General features: G+C 41.7%; 1 protein-coding gene across 13 annotated transcripts in view; it reads left to right on the top strand.

Moving 5' to 3' along the window:
• The first annotated feature begins 411 nt into the window (after window positions 1-411).
• PCNT (pericentrin) overlaps window positions 412-23,906 on the top strand; it is a 69,470-nt gene continuing 45,975 nt past the window's right edge. For 6 of the 13 annotated variants that reach the window (XM_074548128.1, XM_074548129.1, XM_074548136.1 and 3 more), the window contains exons 1-18: window positions 412-587; window positions 5,492-5,689; window positions 7,148-7,198; window positions 7,974-8,150; window positions 8,885-9,028; window positions 11,267-11,431; window positions 11,722-14,184; window positions 14,270-14,362; window positions 14,574-14,750; window positions 15,715-15,970; window positions 17,738-17,796; window positions 17,974-18,148; window positions 18,716-18,852; window positions 19,388-19,499; window positions 20,435-20,467; window positions 22,066-22,330; window positions 22,568-22,655; window positions 23,196-23,412. In XM_074548128.1, the coding sequence (XP_074404229.1) occupies window positions 534-587; window positions 5,492-5,689; window positions 7,148-7,198; window positions 7,974-8,150; window positions 8,885-9,028; window positions 11,267-11,431; window positions 11,722-14,184; window positions 14,270-14,362; window positions 14,574-14,750; window positions 15,715-15,970; window positions 17,738-17,796; window positions 17,974-18,148; window positions 18,716-18,852; window positions 19,388-19,499; window positions 20,435-20,467; window positions 22,066-22,330; window positions 22,568-22,655; window positions 23,196-23,412 (4,864 nt within the window). In that variant the 5' untranslated portion in view covers window positions 412-533. Of the gene's footprint in view, window positions 588-5,491; window positions 5,690-7,145; window positions 7,199-7,973; window positions 8,151-8,884; window positions 9,029-11,266; window positions 11,432-11,721; window positions 14,185-14,269; window positions 14,363-14,573; window positions 14,751-15,714; window positions 15,971-17,737; window positions 17,797-17,973; window positions 18,149-18,715; window positions 18,853-19,387; window positions 19,500-20,434; window positions 20,468-22,065; window positions 22,331-22,567; window positions 22,656-23,195; window positions 23,413-23,906 lie in introns of all 13 variants that reach the window. The other 7 variants (XM_074548137.1, XM_074548134.1, XM_074548132.1 and 4 more) reach the window with 5 other exon arrangements.

Below are 23,906 nucleotides of genomic sequence, written 5' to 3'. Positions count from 1 at the left end.
CCAACACGTTATTGGCTGCCCTTAGCCCCGCCTCCATTTGCCACAGCCCTTAGCCCCGCCCCATTACCCTCCCTAGCCCCGCCTCCATTGGCCACTGCCCTTAGCCCCGCCCCTCCATTGAGCACCGCCCCTAGCCCCCGCCTCCATTGCCCGCTTCCAAATCCGCGCTCTCCATTGGCTGTCTCCCGCGCTGGGCGTAGCCGGCGGCCCTTTTGAAAAGGCGCTGGACGCTCCCATTGGTGGCTGCAGCGGGAGAGGGCGGGGCCAGCGATTCGCGCCGGCTAGCCCGGGGTATCCCAGCAGCCACTTAGCGGGAGTGGGCGGAGCCCAGCTGAGAAAAGCCGTCGCCATTGGCCGGTAGCCTTGGCGCGTCATGATCTGCGGCCAATGGGCGCGGCGCTCCGCCCCGCGCGGTGCGGCTGGCGCGGCGGCGGGCGGGGAGCGGCCCGGGGCGGCCATGACCGACGCTGCGCTGCTGCGGCCGCCGCCGGCGCCGTGAGGGCGCGGGGGGCACCGACCGGCCCGGCCGCCGCATGGAGGCGCAGGAGGAGGCGCGGAGGCGCAAGCTGGAAGCAGGCAGGGCTAAGGTGAGGGGAAGGGGTCCCCGTGAGGCGGAGGCTGAGCCCGCCCCGGTGCGCTGAGAGCGCTGTCGGGCCCTGCCTGCTTGGCCTCAGCCCGGCCCGGGTCTCTCCGCTCCCCTGTGACTCGGAGCTGGGAGCGGGGTGCCGGCCTGGGGGTCTCCCCGGTTGGGCTCCACAGGAGAAGCCGTGCCCAGCGCCTGCGGGGCAAATCCCGCTGCACAGGCATGGGAACATTCCCTCGGGTCAGCACGGAGCAGCTGTGAGCTGTGCATGTGCATTCAGCCTCTGCTCTCGTTGTTTCTCCTCCCAGCTCTCCCATTTTTGCCCAGGATTCAGTGTTTGTGCTTGGGATATGTAATATTGCACTGGGGATTGAGGATCCCGAAGAACAGGTGTTGTGTTATTGCTCGGCTGGCTCACTCCCTTGCCTTGGTGTCCGCAGGGAGAGCAGAGAGCTGGACTCGCTTTGGTGCCTTCCAGTCACGCCAGCAGCAAACACTTCATGAGCCTTGAACATTCAGGTGTAGTGTAGGGACTTGTGTGGAGCTCCCAGGATGAAGCTGATACATAAAGATAATATTTAGCGACTTGTGTAGAGTTATGAGGCTGATACATAAAGATAACATTCTCCGAGTAATTGTTACCTGCAGCCACGTGTTTAGCGCTGGTTGTGTGCTAACCCGGTTAGATCAACACTTCTTTGTTTTGGTAATGATGTTCAAGGAACTGATTGGAAATGCTTGCTTACTTTCAACATTTCTGCTGAGTTTTGAGCTGGTTTTGTCATGTTTCCCTTCTGGCTGTCCCGGCTGAATAAGGCTTTTTAGTTTTCACCATTTCAGTAAGAGTGGAATGGGGGCTATAGACAGGGTAGGGGGAGGTTTGCACCCATCAGATCTTTTCAGATCCTGCCTTTTCTGCAGGGACCCAGCCTGGATATCTGGCCAGGTGGCTTGGAGCTGTCCTGTGTTTGTGTTTCAGCTGCTTTCCACCAGCGCTGTGCACAAAAAAATCCAAGAGAGCTTTTGTGGAAGCAGAGCTGGAGCTGCAGCCTGGTGCTGGGCAGTGCAGCTCCTCCATCCCTGGCCTGGCCCTCCCTGATGCTGCCATGGATTGCACTCTGCCTGCTCCTGCTCAGCAGATTCTCATCTGCCTGCCTTGCCAGCCTTGTGCTGTGCTGTGAAAACAGCTGCTCAAGACAGAGCTCTGAGAGCAGGAGTTCCTAAGGTTGAAAAGTTACCTTAGTGTGGCCCAACCTGGTTAACATTTCTGTTAACCTACACTAATTCCAGGTGCAGGACCTCTTTGTAATTAGAAAAATGTGGCAGACTTGGCTTGAGTAAGTTATCAGCTCCCACCTGTTGGAAAACTGTTGTTTGCCATTAAAAAACCAAAAAGCAGAGGCTTGCCTTATGTTTCAAGTTATACCTGCAGAGCCAGGATTTAATATACTATATTTGTACTATATTTGTACTATATTTGTACTATATTTGTGCTAGTGCCAAATCTCTCTCTTCCCATTAAAAAACAAAGCCATCATTAGCAGCCCCATCAGTGCTGCTGCTGCACAGAATGCTGAGAGGAGAGGGAGAGTTGCAGAGAGGCAGAGATAGATGTGGTGCTTCCTCTGCTGATGAAAATATCACAGAGATCTATTCCCTGGCTGGCAGACTGTGGGCACCAGACAGCTTCCAAAAAGCTCCCAGGTGACATTTCCCCTTTTTGATTCCTCTCCTTTTCATTTTTCTAGTTTTCTCTGTGCTCCCCTCCTCATGGATGCAGCACAGTTTGAAAGGGAAGAAGCACCATGAGCAAGTGCAGGTTGTCTCTCCTAGAGCAGCTTAAGGTGATGCAATCCCTGGTGTGACCCAGGGGTGTTCAGTGCCCACCAGATCAGCTTTCTGAGCCATCTCTGGAGGAGCTGCTGGCAGCAGGGGACAGAGTGAGGCTGGCTTGTGTGAGAGAGGCCTCTGTTGTGGCAACCTGTGCAGTGATGTAACTGCAGTTGGATGCTGCTTCATCAGGAGGTGGGAAGCCTTGAGGGGCCCCTCCAGAAAATGAATTATTTCATCTTTAGCATCCTTAGATTTTAGTCTGCTAAGCAATGACTTGGCAGAGAAATTATTATTATTATCTAGATGTTTTCCTTTTCAGACCTGCACTTGCATTATTCTGTTTCATATAGGAATTTAAAATTCCATTTTTGAGATTTACATTCAAGTTATCGCCTAATAATTTTAATAATAATGCCAATTGTTGTATTTATTGGAGATTGTAATTGGCAGCTAAGTGCTGACTGTGTCAGATCCCTCAGATTGCTGTTTATAACAAATGCACTGCTGATAGCCAGGGTAGTAATTGAGAAACAAAACAAGCTATTCAGAGCTGCTTTTTTCTCCTTGTTTGTTTCTACCTCACCTTAATTAATCTGCATGTTGATCACCTGTGCCTCTCATTACAGAGCTCCCTGTGCCATACCTCTGGTGTGGGAAGTTTTGCTCTGCTTCCATTTTACATTTAGGACCTGAAAAATGAGTGCAGGTTTTCCAGGAAGTTTTCTCACCTCATCATTTTGAGGGAGGTTTAGAAAATACTTCTTGGTTTTGTCTAAGAGCATTTCTTGTTTGTGTTTGCTGTATCCAGGAGCTGGGCTAACGTTTATTTGAACAACCTGTTTCTGTTTGGTGCTGATGTGGTTTTCTGCTGTGTTCTCTCTGGGTGTTGGTTTTGGTACTAATTTCTGAAGCACATAAAGTAATACATCAAATTTTAACTGTCTGGTGCTGGTGAAATGGAGTTGCAGTGCTTTGGTACCTGCAGAAAGGTGTCCTTGTGGGGGACAGTGCTCTCAGGGTTCCTGTGGCAATGTTACATCTTGGCCAGAAGTGAAGCTTTCATTTTTGCATGTGCTTCTAGAGAGCAAAAGGAAAGCTAAATCATTCAAAACAGACAATGAGATCTCACTGTGCTGAGGCAGAGGCTGTTGTGTCTTGCTTTCTTCACATTCACACTCAGTCCTTGGTGCTGGCTGTGAATTTGAGATTCTCTTACAACAACACTTAACTTCATGTAGCTGATGAAAGGCTTTGGAAACCTGATGTTGCTCTAAATAGAACTTTTCCCATAAATCTGGAGCGTGCCACTCGACACACTCCAATAGTTCCATAAAGTTTTGGTGTAGTGAGATATTTTTGCATGGCATGTATTATCATTTTAAATGTTTAGTGCATGTGAATGGGACAAAGTAAGTTTTATTTTCTTTGGCCTGTGCATTTAAAAATGTAGAGTGTTTAAGTGTTCAGTCATGCCAGGCATTTTAATGTCAGATTCTTGGTCTCTCTTCCTGAATCAGTAACTGCTCTCTGTAATGCCCACTCTCTCTGCCTTTCCTCTTTTCTCCTTGTTTTACTCCTGTTTTCCCTTTTTCCCTGCTTCAGCAGTTTCCTGTACTCTCCATTTTCCTGCAGGTTTCCTGCTGCCCCGTTTGCCCATGTTATCAGGTTAATGAGTGCTGTAGCTATTTCTGACACACATTGCCATCAGTAAGTGCTGGAGCTGACACCTGTTTTCAGAGGGTAATATTTGTCTCACTGCAGCTTTATGGTCTGTTCGTTCTGCTTGTTAGCAAAGGCACAAGTCTGGCAACCTTCACTTAATCTGCATTTCAGTATTACTAACCATAGGAATTACAGAAGGTAACCTTAAAAATTAAGTTTTTGTACATAAGAATTTTATCTGCTGGTAAGAAATTGATGTTTTTCTGCAAATGAGCCATTTAAACAGGCTGCTGGGTGTAGCAGATGTGTAACTGTGCACTTGTTGAATAGCGAAGCTGTCAGCTAGAAGTTCCTGTGAGGAGAGGGGACTGAACTGGATCCTTTTCACAAACTGAATGAGAAGAATGGAACAAGATTTTTCTGCAAGGTGGCTGTTTGACAGGAAAACCAAACTTTTAAGCTGTGGCTTTTCATATGAATTGCAGGTAGAACTTGGCAGTGATGTTTACATCCAGTCATCAGTTAACACTGTTTTGTCTCATCACAAGGATATTACACTGCACTTGATAACCTGTGGTTTTAACCTTGAAGTCTTTTTCCTTATCAGAAGGATGCCTGGATTTCTACTGTGTGGGAGATGGTTACTTGGAAATGCTGCCTAAACACAATACTAGAGTTGAAAATAACAATAATCCTTTTTAAGCTGTTTAGGGTGTTAGGGAGAGTTGGGTAATAAATTGTCAGTGACATTCTTTACAAGTCCCTGGGGCTTTGTAGAGCTGTGATAGCCTGATAAAGTAGAGCATCTGATTCTTCAACAGAAGAAATTAAAATGACCTGGCTTAATTGATTTTCTATTTATGTACTGGAGGCTGCTTTCTGGCGAAGAAGTTTTGCTGTGTTCTCTTAAGGGGGTGGCAGGGAAGGAGCATTAAAATCAGCGGAAGTGAATCCTCATCTCAAAGCTTACGCTGGCTAAGACCTGTTTAGATGTATCTGTAGGGGTGTGCTGGTGCTGGCACCATGACAAGGGGCTCCTTGTTTTTGCTGGTCTTGCAGAAAAGCTGCTCAATTCTTATTTTTTCCTAATGCTTCTATTATATTGATAAGTCGTTCATTTACTAATTTGTCTTGCTGTAATTCTGGGTTCTTATTGACACACAAAGTTTCACTGAGTAAAACTTTGATTCTTGTGTGGGAATGAGGCTTTAGTGCTGGTGTGAGATTTGTTGCTTGATGGCACAGTTATCCAGTATGTTGTGAGTTTTCCAGGCAGATAAAGCAGTTTTTCTGCAGATGTATATAATTTCTCAAGACAGGAGCTTTGTCACCCATGACTGTGTTAATCTTGTGGTCCTGCTACTTTTTCCTTGCTTACCTCTCCCTGTACCTCTTGCAATCTTTCCTGAACAGTTTGCTCACTTCAGACAGCGAAAAGCAAAGGGCGACGTCGCGCAGCCGCAGAAAAAGGCGGCGAAGAGGAAGGGCTCGGCTGTCCACACGCATGACCTTCCGAAGGAAGAGCACCCAGTAGCAGCCAGACATGCTGGGAAGGGCATAGAGGCTCAGGCTGGAGACACCAGCCTGCCAGAGGCACCAACAGAGGCACAGGTAAATTTTAGTATTTCTTGCCTTCACTCTGCTCCATTTGCAGGTGGTTGGTTGACTCCATTGAGTGTTAGCTCATGGGCCGCTACCTGCTCCTGAGAGGTAAGGGAACTGCTGTTATTTTCACTTAGAAAAGTTCACTCTCTAACAAAGTCATCTCATTTAGTAAGACATTACATGGCCTGGGCAGCTGTTATTGCCCAGGAGCTGTTAGCCTGCTAAATTCAAGTTTTTTACTGCCATGGACTCCTCTTTGGGCAGACCTGTGGTTATGTGGCTGTGAATTCATCAAATGGCAAATCTGGATTGGGAGATCAACAGATTAAAAACTGCCAGGACCTTGTAATGCAGAGGATTAATTTGGTTTTGTATCATTTGGCTGGCTCAAATATGTTTAAATGTTTTCTGAAAAACTATCATTTATTCCAGCAATTGTAAAGCCAGCATAGATGTTATTTCTACAGATTTAAGGTGTGGCTTTTCTTGTGTCTGATGTATTTTGGTATGTATGTACTGATGGCTCTCTAAAGGTAGTCATATTCTCTGTGGAAAGAATTTTGTGCCTTCTGCACCAAAAAACATCTTTCCAGATGTTGGTGTGTTTCCACAACATACCACAATAGCATCAAACTAAAGTGTTTGCAAGCCTGCAATGATGTGGGATAAAATTTGTGTGTTAACTTGCTTTCTGTTGTGAGGGTATCCCTGATGCTTTCAGGATACCTTCAACAAAATGTTAGCATTGCAAGGGCTTTTATGAAGCTACACACTGAGGAAAAGCATGTTGTTTTGTCACTCAGCCATAGCAGTGTCCTTGCTGCATTTGTGTGAACTTAAATTAAAAAAACAAAAATCACTTACTGCTGCTAAGCAGCTTTTTTCAAAATAGCTGGCTGGTAAAGCAGCTGGAATTCTAGGTTACCTGGAGAGGGTGCCTCCAGGGAGACAGTGATCATTGGGAACTACTTCCAGCAAACTGAAAATGCAGGGAGAGCTGTGGACTGCCTTTTCCAAATAATGCCAAAATAGTCATTTTGGTCTTGTTGTGACTAGGTATCAAACTGTTAAATCTGTGTGTCAGAAAAAGGTGTTGCTTTTGTGGTTACTTGAATGGTTTTAGCATGTTTGTTAATCTATCTCCTGTCAGTTTACTAATTTTTAGTACTAGATTAAAGGTTGCTCACATATTTACCAGCTCCAACAGCAGAGGATCAAGTATTGAATCAGTGTTAAGGCTTAGCCCTAAATTTAAGTGGATATTTAAATACTTGTGTTTGTTTTTTTGCAGTTTAGTTCATTTCACCATGAAAGACCAGCTGGATTTACCATAAAGTCAGTTTCTCACAACACAGACCTTTCTGGCTCATACTTAAGATGCTTCCAAAATTATTCTGTTTTTCCTTATTTTTATTTAAAATAGCTATGATTTAGTGTTTGGGGTTTTTTTTGTTTATTTACCAGGGCAGCACTGATTTGTCTAGCTGGGAGTCACTGGATGATCATGCAACTGAAGTAAGTGTGAAAAGGTGTATCTTTAGTAAAGGTCCCGAATAGAGCTGAACAAGACTGATAATGGGCTGCTAAAATGATTAATTGAACATGGTTATCAAATATGATGAAACTGATGTGATTTCAATATTTTATAGTATAAAACAGGCATTTCTCTGTGTGTGCATTTACTGGCTGTGAAAATTGGGTTTTGTAAAATCATAGCCTTAGCCCAGAGAAGTGGGAATGTTTCAATGCTTCCAATTGATACATGGGTTCATTTTTCATTGTTTCATACAATACAAACAAAATGTATTCAAAATGAAATACAAGATCCTGTGTTCTCTGTGGTGATTGTAACAGTGTTGCTCCTAAGAAACTACAGCAATTTCATTTTAGTTGAAGAGCTTTACATTGTTTCTCATTTGGGTGGACTGTTCTCCAGCCAGATGGATGTAAAGGCTTTGTTTAAATTAGTAATATTCTGCTTCCTTCCTCACAACTGGAGGCATTTAAATCCCAATACATGTCAAAATGGTTTGTTGCCACCATTTGGTGCTATAGAATCACAACACTTTACTTTTGTGCCTTAAGCTATCATGAAATGTATGATCATTTTTAATTCAAAGTTTTTAAATCTTAAGTATTTTGTATATATAATGTTTCTATTAGATACAAAGTCCCAGCATTGAGTTAAAGTAGAATTTGCCTAGGACTTAACCTTGAAGCTGAATTTGTTTTCAGATGAATCACAAAATGATGTTTTTAGTGAATAAATGCATTTGTTTCCTTGATGAAGAACGCTGGGATAAATCCTGCAGAGTACAGTGAGGCTGATGCTCAGGTGTGCCAGGGGAGGATAGCTGAGCTGGAGAGCAGGCTGCTGGAGAAACAGGAGGCAGTGGAGAGACTCACTGTGCAGATGGATGAGCTGCAGGACCAACTCACCCAGCACAACGATTCCATGCAGCTCCAGGTGTGTTTCACAGAGCTGGAGAATGGCATAATGGTACCTTATTTGAATCCTAAAAATATTTCAACCTCAAAAATCTGTTAGTGGGAAGTACTTCACCTGGCTAACATGTACTGCAAAAAGAAGCGTCCTCTTCCAGAATATTAAAAAAATATTTTGCATTCCCTTTCTCTAACAATTCTGTGTAAAGGTAAATTATTACCATATGCTTTTTAACACTAGTTATTTTCCCCTTTATATGTTCTTTTTCTCATTCTATTATTGGGAAATCAAGACATTTCCTGTTGGTAAGAAATAAATTGCAAAGATAAATGTGATTAACATAAAATAGGATTAATGTATCCCATCTCATTGGCCTCCTCTCACATGACTGAAGGGAATTGCAGATAGGAAACAATTTAGGGGGTACTAAATGTTCATTGTGTCCTTTTTGAAAACTTGATTGCTTTTTACATGAATGAGAGCTACAAATTTGGAAGTAAAAATACCAAATTCATTGCTGGCACCCCATAATTTGTTTTTAAAATCACTTTTGGTTAGGTTTGTCATCTCTGAGATCAGTTTAAGACTACTCTTCCTTCATGCCTGCCATCATCTTTGGACACAAAGATTTCTTTGGTTAAAACAGAAATGTGACTATGGACTCTGTAATGGCTCTGCTTCAAGAAAACCTACTTGGTTCCAAATGTGTTAAGAATATCTTAATGTCAAAAGTGCCCTTCTTGTGACCCCTGTAGGAAAGCACAGTTCAGGAGCAGAATGAAATCATCAGGAAGTTAACCAGCTGCCTCCAGCAGGCCAAGAAGGACCGGGATGAGCTGCAGGAGGAGGCTGCACGTGTGGCTGGCCAGATCCACGATTTACAGCTCCAGTTACATCAGGTGTGCCTCTCCTCCAGTTTGCATGTCCTTACAGAGACTGCAAGAACAACTTGAGACTGTGAATGTAAAAACCTTGAGCTGGTCATGTAGCTCCTTGTAGTTCAGTTTGTAGCACAGCAGTGAAAGTGGTTTCAGGGCAGGGTTTTTTCCTGGTTGCTACAGAGAAGTCCTGGAAATAACCTCAGATTTTCCACTTGCTTGTGTAATGTTTTGAAGGTCATTGCACTTCTTTGTTCATCACATAAGCCCTTGTTAGGGAATTTTGCACTGTGTTGTTGGTGGTATTATGGGTTGAGTGAAAGCGTTAGACAAGCCCTGCCTTAGGTTCAGATTTTTGGCAGCAGCTTGAATTCAGGTGAAGCACACCTAAACAGCTCTGGCTGATGAGTTTGTAAGAAGTGCAGATCAGGTTTGTCATTAATTGAGTTATTTACTGAGTAGGCAGAAGATTAACAGACAAATGGCCTTAAACAGGTTAAAACAACTACTAGAAGATTACATTAAGCAGTGCAGAACATAAAGGTATCTCTATTATAGCTAGCAAAGAAATACTATAGATTAGGAGTCAGTGTAACTTATCACTGAACTGATGAAGTACAGAGATTGCTTTCCCTCAGCCCCCAAGAGAGTGACCACAAAGTGGCATCCCAGCACTGGGGAAGGCCCCACACATTTCTACACAATGTGCACAAGACTTCTGCCTTCTGAAAATTTGGTGTAGCTTTAAGGGTCTGTGAAGTAAAGTGTCTGTCAGTCAGAAATTCAAACTCATCTTCCTTCAACCTCTCTCCCCAAACAAGATGTTTATTGTCAGCTGGGAATGCCACCTCCATAGTGCCAGAAATATCTCACTACCAGACAGATGTCTGGCCTGAAATATTTCACCAATTAGCAAATTCTTGTGAGGGGGGAGATGCCCTGAGCTCTTGCACCAGCTGATAGGCAGAACAGATAAGCCCTTCTGTGGTGGGGGAGTGTCCTGCCACAAGTGGTTGGTGGCCTGTGCACAACTGCTGCTATACAGTTTGGGCTTGCATGTGATCATTTGTCCTTTGCCAGAGAAATGTGAGTTTCTGCTTGGGCAACTGGAACATCTCAGCTGTTAGACAGAAACTTGCTCTGCTGAGGCCATGTGACTTGGCTCAAAAAAAGAAATTTAAAATGACACAGTTCAAGCAGCCTCTCTGACACGTAGGAACCTGCTTCAGTGCAGCAGGTTGATTATGGATCTAATCTATCTATACTGCAGCCTTTCTCTGCTTTAACATGTATTTTTAAAAGTGCTTTATTCTTTCTTGGTGATACTCAGCGTTCCAGTAGCTATTCTCTTTGAACCTATGTATTTGTTGTCCTTGGAGCTTTGTAGTATATGCCAAAGAGAAATGTTTCTGTGTATTAACTGTTTCAGGGTTGCAGGATATGGGATTACAAATCTTAAAAATTTTAAAAATAAGAACTGAGACTTTTGAGTCTATGGATTATTTTAATGGAGTTTCTTATGCCCTGAAAAATGCCTGCTAAATGAAATTTAGTAAAATAACAAAAAATACTGCTTTCTATCTACAGTTCTGGTTGCAACAGCAAAATATAGTAAAAGTTAAGGCTACTCAACAGATGTTTGGGATTTGCACCATAAGCCATTGAAGGACAAGGATCAAGCCTCAATAGCATTTCAGGCATATTTTAAATAAGTTTAGTGAGATGATGTACATTGTGGAAGGATGTCAACTTTGATATCAGATGAAAGCACTAATACTGTCTTACATATTCTTTCTTGGTTTTAGCAACATACTGAGAAAAACATATTAAATAAAACATATTTTATGTTATCCTGACTGGAGAAATGTTTTCCTTTGATTTCAAGGGATGTGGAAAGGAAAAAACAACCTTTAGTAATGAGCTGTAAATCCTTTGCAGAGAAGGTTTTGCTCATTTTCCTCTTCATGGCATGTCCAGTCCATTGGGAGTTCTGCTTTGTATTGGAGGAATTCGATATGATTTATTATGCTAGATTTATAGGTTCATCATGTTAGAAAAGTCACCACAGGGATGAATTATCTAACATTTGCATCTTTTCAGTAGGTAATAGTATCTAAAACATGACAAGTGTTGTCTGCCTTTTTAGGATGATTTTTATTCCTTGAGAATGAAAGATTTACGGTAAATAAATAGTGAGTCTTCTGTATGGGTTGTTTGGATACAAACTTTCTCCTGACTGTGAGTGCCTTTTGTGTCCAGGTTACTGAGCTGCTGAGGAGTAAAGGTCTCAGGAAAAAGGAAGGATTAGAAGCCCAGCAGCAAATGTCCTTGTTTCAGGATCGTCTCAGAGAGCAGAATGCACACTTGGAGAGTCTGCGTGAGAAAGCACATGACCTGCAAGTACAGCTGGAGTCTTCCCAAAAGGTAGAATCTTCATTTTTAAAAAATTATTTCAAATTTGATGATAACTTGAATTTGCTGTACTGACATATTTTTGAAAAAAACATTTTTTTAATAGAAATTTAGAGAGATTGTGATGACTGCCATACATAATTGAAACAGCTTAATGTCTTGTTCCTTTAAGAGTGTAACTGGTAGTGCCATAAATAGAAACCTTAAACTTAAATGTTGTTATTTCTGAATGCAAATTAAAAACATGAAGCTTAAGGAAATGAAATCATCATACACTTTATATGTAATATTTTCTTTTTAAGAATACCAAAGATAAAGAAAATCTGCTTGCCCAAATGGAAGAGGATATGAAAGATACAGTGCAAAAGCTACACAAAAGCATAGATGAAAAAGAGCAATTTATTAAAAGTCTTCAAGATCTGCTGACATCAGAAAGATCTGGCTTGTCTGTACTACAGCACACACTTTCTCTTCGGGACTCAGAAATAACAGAATTAAAAAAAGAAATTGCTTTATCCAAAGTGAAAGAACAGCAACATATTGAAGAACTGAGAATCAGTCATGAGAAGGATATTTGCAGACAGTTGGATAACTTGAGGAATGAGCTGGAGATGTGCCACAGAAGAGAGATTGCCGAAGCCAAGCAGATCTATGAAAATGAAATTATTTTAAAATATAAAAATGAACTTGAGCAGTTCAAGAAGGAACTCTATGCTTTGAATTCTGATGAAAACATTCAGAATTTGAATGGCATAATAATTGACTTAAATGTAAGGCTTCAAGAATCTGAAATTGGTAAGGAAAGTTTGAGAAAGAAACTAGAAAACCAACGGGAAGACTTTCAGAGGGAAAAATCTGAAATAGAGACTAAATACAAGGATGTAATTGATGACCTTAAGTATCAACTTTCTTCTGCAGAAGAGAAAGCAAAGGAAGCCCAGCGATATAAAAAAGAAAAACAGTCCTTGAATGAAGAGATTCAGAAGCTGAATTCCTACATCCAGGAATTAAGTGAAAAGCAACTTTATGAGGCTAAAAAATGTATAGGTGTAAGGCAAAATCATGATGGAGAGATTGTCTCCAATAAACAGTTACTGGAATTGAGGGAAAAGCAGGTTTTATCAGGGAGGTGTCAGCTGCAGGGAGTGGGTCTGGAGGAGGTTTGGGACAGAGCATGCCAGCTGGAAGGCAGGGATGAGCCAGTGTATCAGCCAGAAGTGGAGTTCCAGTCTGACTCCTCAAGGGATCAGTTAGAAGAAACAAGGAATTTAGAGATCATGAGGGATAATGGAGGTGGTGAGGGGGAGAACCTGTCTGAAGAACCCTTGTCAGAGCTGGGGCTTCTCAGTGGTGATGAGGGTATATTGGATAAATACCTCATTGCCACAGAAACTCCAGAGGACTCCTATGGCTCCAGCTCCTGGGAGGGCCCTGCCATTGAGGAGGGCAGATGCAATATGTGTGGGTTAGACAGCAGTGTGCTCCTAGAACCCAGCAGAGAGTTTGTGTCTTCTTCATTAAACTGTAGCCTTGAGGAGGGGACCTGTCTCAGTGCCTTGGCTCAGGACCTTTCTGGAGAGGCAGAGGTGGGAGCAGAGGCCTTTGTTTCACGTGTGTCAGATGGCTCCCTGCAGCAAAACAAAACTGGGGAGCACGGTGACACAGAGGAGGATGAGATGATGTGTTTGGCAGAGAGACATCTGAAGCCAGCTGAGCTGCTCCATCAGGAGGCAGCCTTGGAAATGCCTTATCAGGACACCCAAAGAGCTGTTGGAAACTGGGAAGAAGCCATGTCTGAGCTCTCTCATAGGCATGCAGAACTGGAGGAAGAACATGAAGCACAGATCTGTTGTGAAAAAGCACTTCAGAGAATGGAGAAGGAGAAAGAACTTGCAAACAAACACATGCTTCTACTAAAGCAGCAGGGTGAGGGTGGAGGCCAGCCATCCCTAACCCAAGGGTCAAACCCCTCTGTCTGGCTAGAAATGGTGAAGGACCTCCAGGAGGAAAGGGACATGTTGGTGATGCAGCTGCGAGCTCAGGAGCAGTCAGTGAGAGATGCTCAGGGGCAGAACACAGCTGCTGATTCTGGGACAGGCCAAGGGCAGGCTCCTTTTGGCCATCAGCTGGCAGCTCTGCAAAGCCAAAGGGATGGGATGCAAAGCCAGCTTGATGCTCAAAGGGCTAAGAATCAGAGAATAGCAGAGCTGTTGAGTCAGAAAACCATATCTGAAGAGACATTGCTAAAAGAACTGGAGTTGCTCAAAGCTGAAATCAGTAATAAAGAAGAAAATTTAATGCTTTTGTTGAAGGAAAAAACAGCCTTAAGAGAGAGACTATCCAATGTGGAGGAGGATCTGTTGAAAGCAGAAAAAGCATTAGCAGAGAATGCTGGCATCATTGAGGACCTTGAGAAAAACATCCATGAGCTTAATGCTGAAATGAAAAACATCAAAGAAATACAGCAGTGTGAAAGACTGAGCTATGAGGACAGGTTGAACCTCAGCAACCAAGAAATTACTAAACTAACTGCTGAAATAAAGGAAAAGATTACTGAATACAGTGAGGAAAAAAAACAGTTGACTGAAGAAATTACCCAGTTGAAAAAGGCTCATTTGGAGCTTGAGGCTCGCTTGCAGGAGTCCTGTCAGGCTGCCCAGGAGGCTCAGTCCAAGCTGGAGAAGCATTACAAGGAGGAAATGGATAAGATGGAGACTCAGCACCTTGCTGAATTAACTGAAGTGAGTTTGGCACATGAGAGAGAGGTAGGAAACCCTGGTAACTGCAGGAGTCGTGGGATTTCTGAATGCTTAAGGTAGCCATTGCAAATGTTTGTATGCCTGTTTTCAGATTAAGGAGTTAAATGCTGAAATAAAAGACAAAGTGGAAGAGCAACAGAAGTTGGAAGAAAAAAGAAAGGAAGAGATTGCTGTGATAAAAAAGGTACATGCTGTAATTTGGTTTATTTTGGAAAAATCAAATAATTTTGCATTATCATGTAAGCAGTGTAAACACTTTAGAGATGTGAAATTCTATTTATGGGGTTTTTTAATGTTTTTGATTTGGGGGCAGGAGGATAGAGAATTCTTGCTCCATAATTAGGGCTCAACAATCATGTTTTGAAGGAAGCTTTTCATCAGAGCGTTCTCTGCAGGTTCATGAACGGGAGCACGATCGGGAGATCGCTGAGCTGGCTGCCAAACACGCAGAGGAAATGGAGAAGCTCCGTGCTGAGCTCAGGGAGGAGCAGAGGCACCTTTTAGATGAACTCCAGCAGCAAATGGCAGCCACACACAGAGCAGAGCAGGAGCAGGCTCAGCTCCAGTCCCAGGTAAAACCAGGAGATCTCATAGTGATTAATACAGTTCTTAGCTGGCTTGATGAGCTCCAGCATAGACAGAAATCAGGGAGCCTTCTCCTTAATTTCTGTGGCTATTACACATGGTGCTGCAACCCAAGGAAAAGCAGTTTTCTCTTGGCAGGTGGTAGTAGATATATTTTAGAGGAGTTCTCCAGAATCCTCGCTTTGTTATATTTCAAGTATTTAATATATATTTTAATATATATATTAATATATAATTATATCTTAACATTAATTCTGAAGAAAACTGGTTGTTTAAATTGATGATTTTAAGAGAAAAACCAGCTTTGTAATTTTTTGTCTTGGTAAGTTTAACAAGCTAATTTTATAAAGGATATAAACCCCTCCCACTTGTTAATTATCCCACTATTAATAATTAGGAGTGCTACAGTGTGAAAACCTGACTTTTACTTCTATATAGTTCTTGTGTTTTTGAACGTTTTCACTAAATGAAAGTGGAAATGGAAAGAATGGTCTAGTGTTAGGTGTGATTACAACCTCTTGGTACACTGGGCAGTTGACTTAAGATTGAGAAGTGGTGAATTTTATATCTACTTCTTCAATATCACTTAGAACTTTACTTTGTTAACAAATTACAACCAAGAGCAAACATGAGGAATTCTTCCAATAGACAGTGACTTCGTGGGGTGAGCTCGTGTTCTGCTTTGATGTGAGGAAGTGGACAGGTACAGGATATTTTGTAGGAAATGAAGAGGCAGATAAAAAGCCTTTTCACATTGCACTGAAAACTTTAAAATATTATAGTAGCTTATTTTAAGGGTTCCTTTAAGGGTCCCCTTGCACAAAGAAACCCTCTCTGAGTACAGAAAGGCAAAACTTAGCTGTGTTTAACAGTGAAAACTGGAACTAGTGATGAAAAAGCGAGCACATGTCATTAGAGGGGAGGGAGAAACCCTTTTTTACTCCACTGCAGACACTGCACAGCCTTGAACTGGAAGCTTTACGCCTGACCTTAAACAATATGCACACCTCTCAGCTGGAGCTTACACAGTCCAACCTGAGGAAAGAGAAGGAGACTGCCCTCATGGAGCTGCGCGAGATGCTCAATGACAAGCGTGCTCAGGAGGTCGCCCTTCTGCAGAGCCGCCACCAGCTGGAGTGGGAGAGGCTCAAAGAGCAGTGTCTGAAGGAAAAAGAAGACCTTGAGTCCAAGTATCAGCAAGAGCTAGGTATTAAAAGTGGGGAATGAGTGTTTTCTTACTGCACAGGTTCCTGTCTTGGTGTGGAGCTGGCCTGTGAATCACAGCTGGTGTTACCTCTAATGTGGGCAAGAGTGCATGTTTTATATATGAAAATGAAGCTGTGCAGACCCAAGTTGAATTGTTCTTAATCTATGAATTAGTGCTAAACTGAACTACTTTCTTTCAGGAGGCTTTAAACCAAGTTCTCATAAAGAACTTGTTCAGTGCAGAGAATAGGCTTATCCCTTATGTTTTTTAAGGTTTTTCTTGCCCTAAGTCAGCACTCTGTTATCTTTGAGAAGATATGTGAATGCTTCCTGCCTTACCCTCTGTGTTAGGAAGGAGTTGGGAAGGAGCTGAAAGGCTCAGTGAGAACCTTTGACCTGCACTTCATAAAACTGTATTTTGGCATAAGCAAGAAGGCAATTGCACCTCATAGAACTGAAGGCCTGCTGAGGATGCTCTTGGCGTTGTTTGGGAAATTTCCCTCTTTGCAGGTCAGACCTTTTTTGACCTGTATGGCAGAGCTTGAGGAATTTCTGGAGAAAGGTGAATCTTGCAGCACCTCACTGAAGAAGTTGACAGAATCACAGGCTGGTTGGGGTGGAAGGGCTCTCTGGAGATCATCAAACCCCCTACTAGTGCAGGTTCCCCCAGAGCAATTTGCACAGGATTGTGTCCAGGCCTGTTTTGAATATCTGCAGAGAAAAAGGCTGCACAGCCTCTCTGGGCAGCCTGTTATGGGACTCTGTCACCCTCTCAGTAAAGAACTTTTTCCTTGTGTTTAGATGGATCCTGGGGAACACTGCCTCCAGCCAGACTCTGCACTGCTCATCACACCCTTCTGAGCTCTGAAATTAGGTTTAGAAACCATTCCTTTAGTTGTCCTTCCCAAAGAGAAAGAAAACATTCATTTAAGGGCGTCTCTTTTTGACCTGAAAGTAGGAAACCATTTGTTACCACCAGTAGTGCAGTGAAGGGACAGCACAGTGGGATCTGGGAGCAGGAGGAGGTCAAGATGCTGTTCTTTATATCAGTGCTCTTAAACTATATTTTAGTATTGTAACTTAATACCAGTTTTAATCTAAGTTTTTCTTTCCCATGGAAAGACTTGAAATAATGGCTGCATATTATAAACTATTAATTATAATTAAATCTAGGTCATGTTGCTGATAGGCCTTTACAGGGTTCCTTCAGTTCAAAAAAGGGGCCAAACAAGAAGCTGGAATAATTCAGGGGAGGAGCTGGAAAGGAAGAATCTGTTGGTGTCAGTGATAACTGAGCAGAGAGTGACATCTGTCTTGCAGTCTTTTTTACTAGACATTTGTAGAAGAAATTCTTAAGTTTTCTACCTGCTGCTGCTGCATGCTACTACTTCTGTCTTTTCTGTGCTCATGGTGGTGTGCAGTGAAATGTTAAAATGACATCAATATTCCTTTGAATCTTTAGAGTTATTTTTCTTTTTAGTATCATGTTCTCTATAGACTTAAGCAGCCTTTACTAATTAAATTGAACTTTACTTTCTGAGTTGTCTTTGCAGCTGTAAGTTCTAGAATGCTTGTTTTCTAAAATGAAAGTGAACTAGTGGAATAGAACATAGCAGCAGGTGTGGCTAGAACCCAGCATCTTATCCTGCTCTATGCCTGCTCATTTAAGTTCTGAGTTTGATGTCGAAAATCGTAATCTCATTCATATTTCTACTTGCTATTTAACACTGTTTTATGTAAACTTATTAATAAGTATTTTATTTCACAGTTGACCAGAGAAAGAAAATAGAATTGGAAATGGAAGAGACACATGTCCAGGCATTAGAGGTACAAATTCTGTTCTTTATATGAGGAAAAAAAAGAAAGGTCCTTTCAGAAAGCAAGAGCTGGTACAAGTCCCAGATCTGCTACAGATTTATTGCCAAGGACAAATAAATGGAGAAAAAGAATCATTAATTTACTAAACGTGTTTGCTTTAATATAATGCATGTTGTACTCTCTTAGATTCTCAAAAGAGACTGGGAATTGGAGTCTGATAGACGTTTACAAAGTGTGTGTGAGGAGCTGTGTGGAAAACATCAGGCTGAGATGATTGCACTGCAGAAATCTCTGGAAATGGATCTGGAGAAAGTCAGAGCAGAGCTGGGGCTTCTTTCTGTAGAGAATGTGCAATCTAAAAGTAAGTATCATGCTCTGGGAGGCAGCTGTTTGATTGAGCAGACAGATTGATTTTACAACATGTATAAAAGCAAATACAAGCTGTATTTATGTAGCCTTATTTAAAAACTGGGACAATGGTATGAGACTGTCTAGGCCAAGTTGTAAATTAAAAATTATTTAAAACCTGGATAGCATTGTTGCATTTCCACAAGGTGAACATTAAAGGGAGGTGCTGTTTTGTTCCCATCTCAAAACCTGTTCTGACAGTTGCTGAGTTAATCAAAACTGGTTAATATTAATAGAAGCTTTTTCTAACAAAAAAATACATTTGGATTGTGGAAAGTTGAGGCTTAATGGAACAAATGGTTGTCTCTTGGCTGACTAACAGTGTGGGATGCACAGAACAAGAAAGCAGTGCATGGAAATATTTAACTTGCAAATACTTTACTGTTCAAGCATTTCTGTGATTCCCTGAAAGCTTGTGCTCAAGCTAGAGAGAATACATTTCTGTTTTTGTTGCACAGAAGTTGTGCAGGTTATTCATTAGCTGAGATGAGGGAGTAACAGAACTAATTTTGAATTTTAGTGAAATGTATAGAATTGGAGAGGCAACACCAGTTAGCCATCACAAAATTACAAGAACAGCTGCAGGCTGAACATAATCAACTCCTAGAAGATACAAAGATGAAAAGCCAAGAAAAAGAACAGGATCTTCAGAAGGAGGTAAGTTGCATTTCTTGAGCAGTTCAGAGTAGTTGATTTCTCTTTGTTACAAAAACTACATCATATGCATATTGTTTGGGTGACCTGTTTGTATTTAGGGATGTTATTGAAAAAGCAAAATGCATCATGAAGCAGGTAAATACTCTGGGAGTTTCTGTAAGAGTTCAGAACCTTTGGAATGCAGTTGCCTTTGTGCCATTTTGTGCCATCTCTCTATCTAGATTTATTTTCCTAAAATTATGGTTCTCATATTTTATTTTTATCTGGCTAATGCCTTATTTTTTTGCCAGTGGAGATACTTATGGCAGCAGGAACAAATTCTTCCCTCTCAGAGGAGCGGGTGTAAGAGTTGAGATGCTGCTACTCAGTATCTGATACTGTCAGGAGCTGAGTGGTGTTGTCACTGTTTCCACCTAGTTCTGACAGAAGTGTCTCTTCAGTGTAAAATAAGCCCTGAGAACAGAATTGTTTAACAAGCTGTGGTGGGATGGTTTTTTTTGGTTTTTTTTGTTTTAACATGTTTTTTTTTTTGTAGCTGGACCAGCTTCAGGTCAAGCATGAGCAACTCAAGGTTCAGTCACAAGAAGAAATGAGGCAGCTTTGGTCTCAGCTTGACAGCACCCGAGCAAATCGACAAGAGCTAAGTGGTATGTTCATAACTGACACATTTTATTTGATTTTTTTGCCTCTTCTTCATACAGAAGGACACATGATTGACGCAAAAAATTTTTAGCTGTTTTACCAGAAACACACAGGAAGGCCACAGTGTCAGTGGGTTGTAGCCCAGTGATGTGTCTGTAGGTTGAGGTGAGTTGGTGTCAGATAACAGGTTCTGCAGTGTGAAAAAGCATGGTATGACTGTGGGGAAAAGCTTACTCCTGTGCTTTTCCTTTCCCTTCTCACGCCATTCCCGCACACTGTAAAAATACTTCATGAAAATGAGAGGTTTTTCATTGAAATGTCAAATTAAGTATCATGTAATTAAAAACTGGAGAAAATGCTGGTCAGTGCAGTAATGTACTCTTATTTATATTTCTGTTTCAAGAGTCAGGTGTATTAAATAAAACAGCCTGTTTTGCAGTGTAGTGGTTGGAGATAACATGCACTTCTGACATAAAATATAACATGTCTTAGATATATGTGCCCAGACATTTATAACACATGAAAAAACTTGTGTGGAAAAGGAAAACCTAGAGACCATGACTCTGCCAGTGTTCTTGTGTTGAGACTCTAAAATGAGGTTCTTGAGTTCTGCTGGGGTAGTTAGAACAGAAGGCACATGTAACATACTTCAAATCCTGTTTCAGATTTTCTGAATAATAAAACTTTAGGTAGCTTCTGAGCTGTATTAGGGTTTGGTTTGGTCATACACGAAATAAGTAGTTTTTTCTGTTAGGCAGACTTTACCTTGACTGTTTCATCTTTTTGTTTTGCTATTACAGAATTATAGTACATAGCATTTCATAGTATTGGCTTGAATTGTTCTCTGTAGCCCTGACCTTTAACATTTCATGTTGTTCTGTGTTACTAACCACTCACAATCCCATTCTTTGGACCCTTTCTGTTTTCATCTTTCATCAAGGTGGGGAGACCAGAGTGCAGGCCCATGGTCCAGGTGAGGATTTCTTGGTGTGTGAGATCTTAAAGGTGTTTTGTTTTGCTCTGCTGCTCTTTGAGTGCTGATTTGACCATGCATTTGGGTTGATGGTGGAATTCAACCAAAGCAGCTGCATGATGGGATTGCTGCTCTGGTGTAAGAATGCCATGCCAGTTCAAAACAATGAAACATTTTTTTGGGTTAATTTTGTGCTAGTAGACTTTGCTGGTTTGGCAAAACCTATGTCAGATTGGACTTCCCCTGCCAACCTCATTGATGGTGTCACATCCTGTCACTTGATTCCTCTGGTCCCTGTGCCTGGCAGCTTCTCCCTTTGGAAGCAGGCTTGAACCATGGATTTACTTTACAGAATCATGAAGTTTGGGTTGGAAGGGACTTAATGATCATCTCATTCCAACCCCTACCATAGGCAAGGACACCTTCCACTATCCAATCCCCATCCAACCTGGCCTTGAACACTTATTTCTTCTTTTACTCTTTCTGTTGGCATTTGCATTGCGAGCATTTTTTTCATGCCACAGATGCATTTTCTGGTTTGCTACACAAAACTACATTGTGACAATCAGTTGTGTTGCTCCTGCATGGCATCCTCTGTTTCCATCAACTTTTTTAAGCTTCTCTTGTGTAACATAAGCAACTGTTTTTCTCTGGGAAAGTTGTTTCTTTTCAAGGAACTTCTCAAAATTTCTTCTTCTTGAAATGTATTTCCCTGCTCAGTTGATTCTTTGGGGATTTAACTAACTTGAATTATTTGCCAAGTTGAACTATTGGGAAAACTTCTCTCTCTTGAGATTTTTTCCCCTGTTTACCTACCTTTTAACTTACCTAAATGCTACTGCTGCTTTAGTACAGAAGTGGGGAAGAAAGCTCCCAGAGGGCTAATGAATGAAAAGGATGCAGTTGTCACTCTCTGGGAGGAGGGCAGCTTGCTGAACCACCCTTGGCAGCTGCTTTTTACTGCATTCCTGTTTTATTGGCTGATTCTTTTAATCCAGCCAGTTCAGCCTCTGAGCACATGATGGGTAGCAAACCATCATTAAAGTATCATTTTATTTTCCTTCCTGTGATTTTTGGTTCTCTGCATAGTTTATGCTCAATTTGGTTTTGTTTGGGTAGTTTTGCCTGGAGCAAATTAAATGCTCTTGAATAATTTATTGTTTCTGGGTGCTACAGCATCAAGATGTGAAGATGAAGCAACAGTGCAGGACTCTGCTTGTTACCAGCCTAGTCCTGGACTGCAAGAAAATGAGGAGAGCTAGCTGTGCTGGTGATTTTGATTCTTAGCATGAGGATGGCTTCTCTGAATGCAGTGTAACTGAGAATGTCTTCTGAGGAAGGAATTTTTGTCTGTCACAAGTTCATTTTTCCTTTCTCATTGCTATTTGCAGTGAATGGTTCTTACCTCAACCTGTGATCTCTGCCTTTTGTGACTCCCATTGAGAAAGGGATAGCTTGTGGTGTTTTTAGTGGAAAAATAATGGGACAATACCATTCCTAAACCACTGACACTTGGCAAATAAACCTGATCTTCACAGAATGACTTGGCCTAAAGAGATGTGTTCTTAGTGCTTGTGTTGGTTTTGCCTCTGTTCCAGAGCTAAAAGAGCAGCTCCTGGCTCGAGCAGCACAGGTAGAAGAAATAGAGTGTTTAAAACAGGAGTTTGAACAGCAGCTGCAGCAGAGAAACAGGGAGCACAAAGCTGAATTGGAACAACTGAGACTTCATTTTGAAAACAAGTTAAATGTTGCTGAGGAAAACTACAAAAAGGAATTGACTTTGTTGCATCAGAGGCCACAAGAGCTGTCAGACTCTTCGCTGCCAGAGTTGGAAATGAGTCAAGATCAAGCAGGGGACAGCAGGTGATCTTTTTCCTTCCATTTTGTGACAGCATGCTTCCATTTTATTTTTCTTTGGCGTAAAAGGTGATATTAGCATCTATTGGGATTGAGCATTAGGTGATGGCCCAGTCCTGAGCAGTTGTTCAAGTGGCTCTTTGCCTGCTTTGAGTACTTTACTTGATGATTTATGGTGTAGTAGGCAAATTTCACTTGATTCTTGACATACCATAGTCTGAAACTTTCAAACCCTTTTCTCAGGTCATCTGTCGCACTTTTTGAAGAGACTGCTGAGAAAGAGACAAGTGTTGCACTTGACCAGCTAAACCAACAACTTGAACAACAACAGGTAAGATTTTTGATATATTAGAAGTTCTACTGTTCTTTACATTACCTGTATGAAAATTGATATCTAAATCCTAGCTCTTGCAAAGAGAAAATTAATTATAGGTGTTTAGTAGGGCTTAATTATTTTGGACAAGAATGTTGTGAATTACCAACTTTAAATAGTTCTCAGCCTCAGTGAGGCTGTAGAGTAGAACAGCTACAACAGTCCTCTGGAATTTTATGTGCTGTTTGGGTTGTCCTGTGCTGGGTAAGGAACTTAGCAGTTGTTCTACACCAGTGCAGAATTTGTGGTGTTTCTGATTTTTATCATGCTGTTAGTAATTGTTCCTGTCCTGTTCTCCAAGCCAAGATGCTGACCCCTCTTACATTTATGCCTCTATTTTCATGCACCTTGCTGTAACTGAAGATCTCAACACTTTTGCTCAACTTGTTTCAAGTTGACTAAGAGTTTGGAAAAGGAATTTTGCTTTCTCTTATTGAAAGATTCTCATCGTGGTTTCTTAGAAGCTAAAGGTCTCTTCCTAACCCTTTATTTCTGTAGGAAGAACTTGCCTGTCTGCAGCTACAACTTACAGAACAACACAGGCATGAATTGGATTCCTTGAGATCCTCCCTTGCACTTCAGTATAAAGAGGACCTGATGAAAATGAAGATGGATCTGTCAGACAAATATGCCACAGAAATTGAGGCCTTGAAAAGAAAGCATGGTTTAGAACTGGAGCAGCTCCATGCCCAACTTTCAGAACAACAGTCTAAAGGTAAGATGGCCTGACAGACTGGGAAGGGAAACAGTAAGCTGCTTGTGTGGCATATATTTTTCTTAAAATAGGCTTATCTGAGGAAGTTTGCAACTGGTTAGTTTACCCTAAACTCTGGGGAACATTTAACAGATGTGTTAATCCCTTTTCATCGAGCACTTGTGGGCACATTGAGGTCACTTCTGAAGATGTGGTTGTCTGAAGTTGCTTACTCTATGGTAAAAGCTACTAGAACTGGGGAGCAGTTCCTAAAAGGAGTTGATCAGGTTTCATTTTGGATGCCTAGAAGGGCACTGTCATACAAACATTTGGACTAACAATAAAAATTTAGTTAGCTAATTTAACACAGATGATTATAATTGTGTTCCACAGTAGGTTGGTTAAAAGGATTAGTAGAGCTATTTTAATTTGCACTTATATTTCTTCAATTATTTATTTTTAATACTTGAGAGGATGTCAAAACTGCTTAAATTAGAATGTTCAGAGATTTGTCC

Source organism: Zonotrichia albicollis, chromosome 10 (assembly GCF_047830755.1).
Source record: "Zonotrichia albicollis isolate bZonAlb1 chromosome 10, bZonAlb1.hap1, whole genome shotgun sequence".
NCBI lineage: Eukaryota > Metazoa > Chordata > Aves > Passeriformes > Passerellidae > Zonotrichia > Zonotrichia albicollis.
The sequence above is the reverse complement of the archived record's forward strand: the minus strand, read 5'-3'. Positions and strand labels throughout refer to the sequence as shown.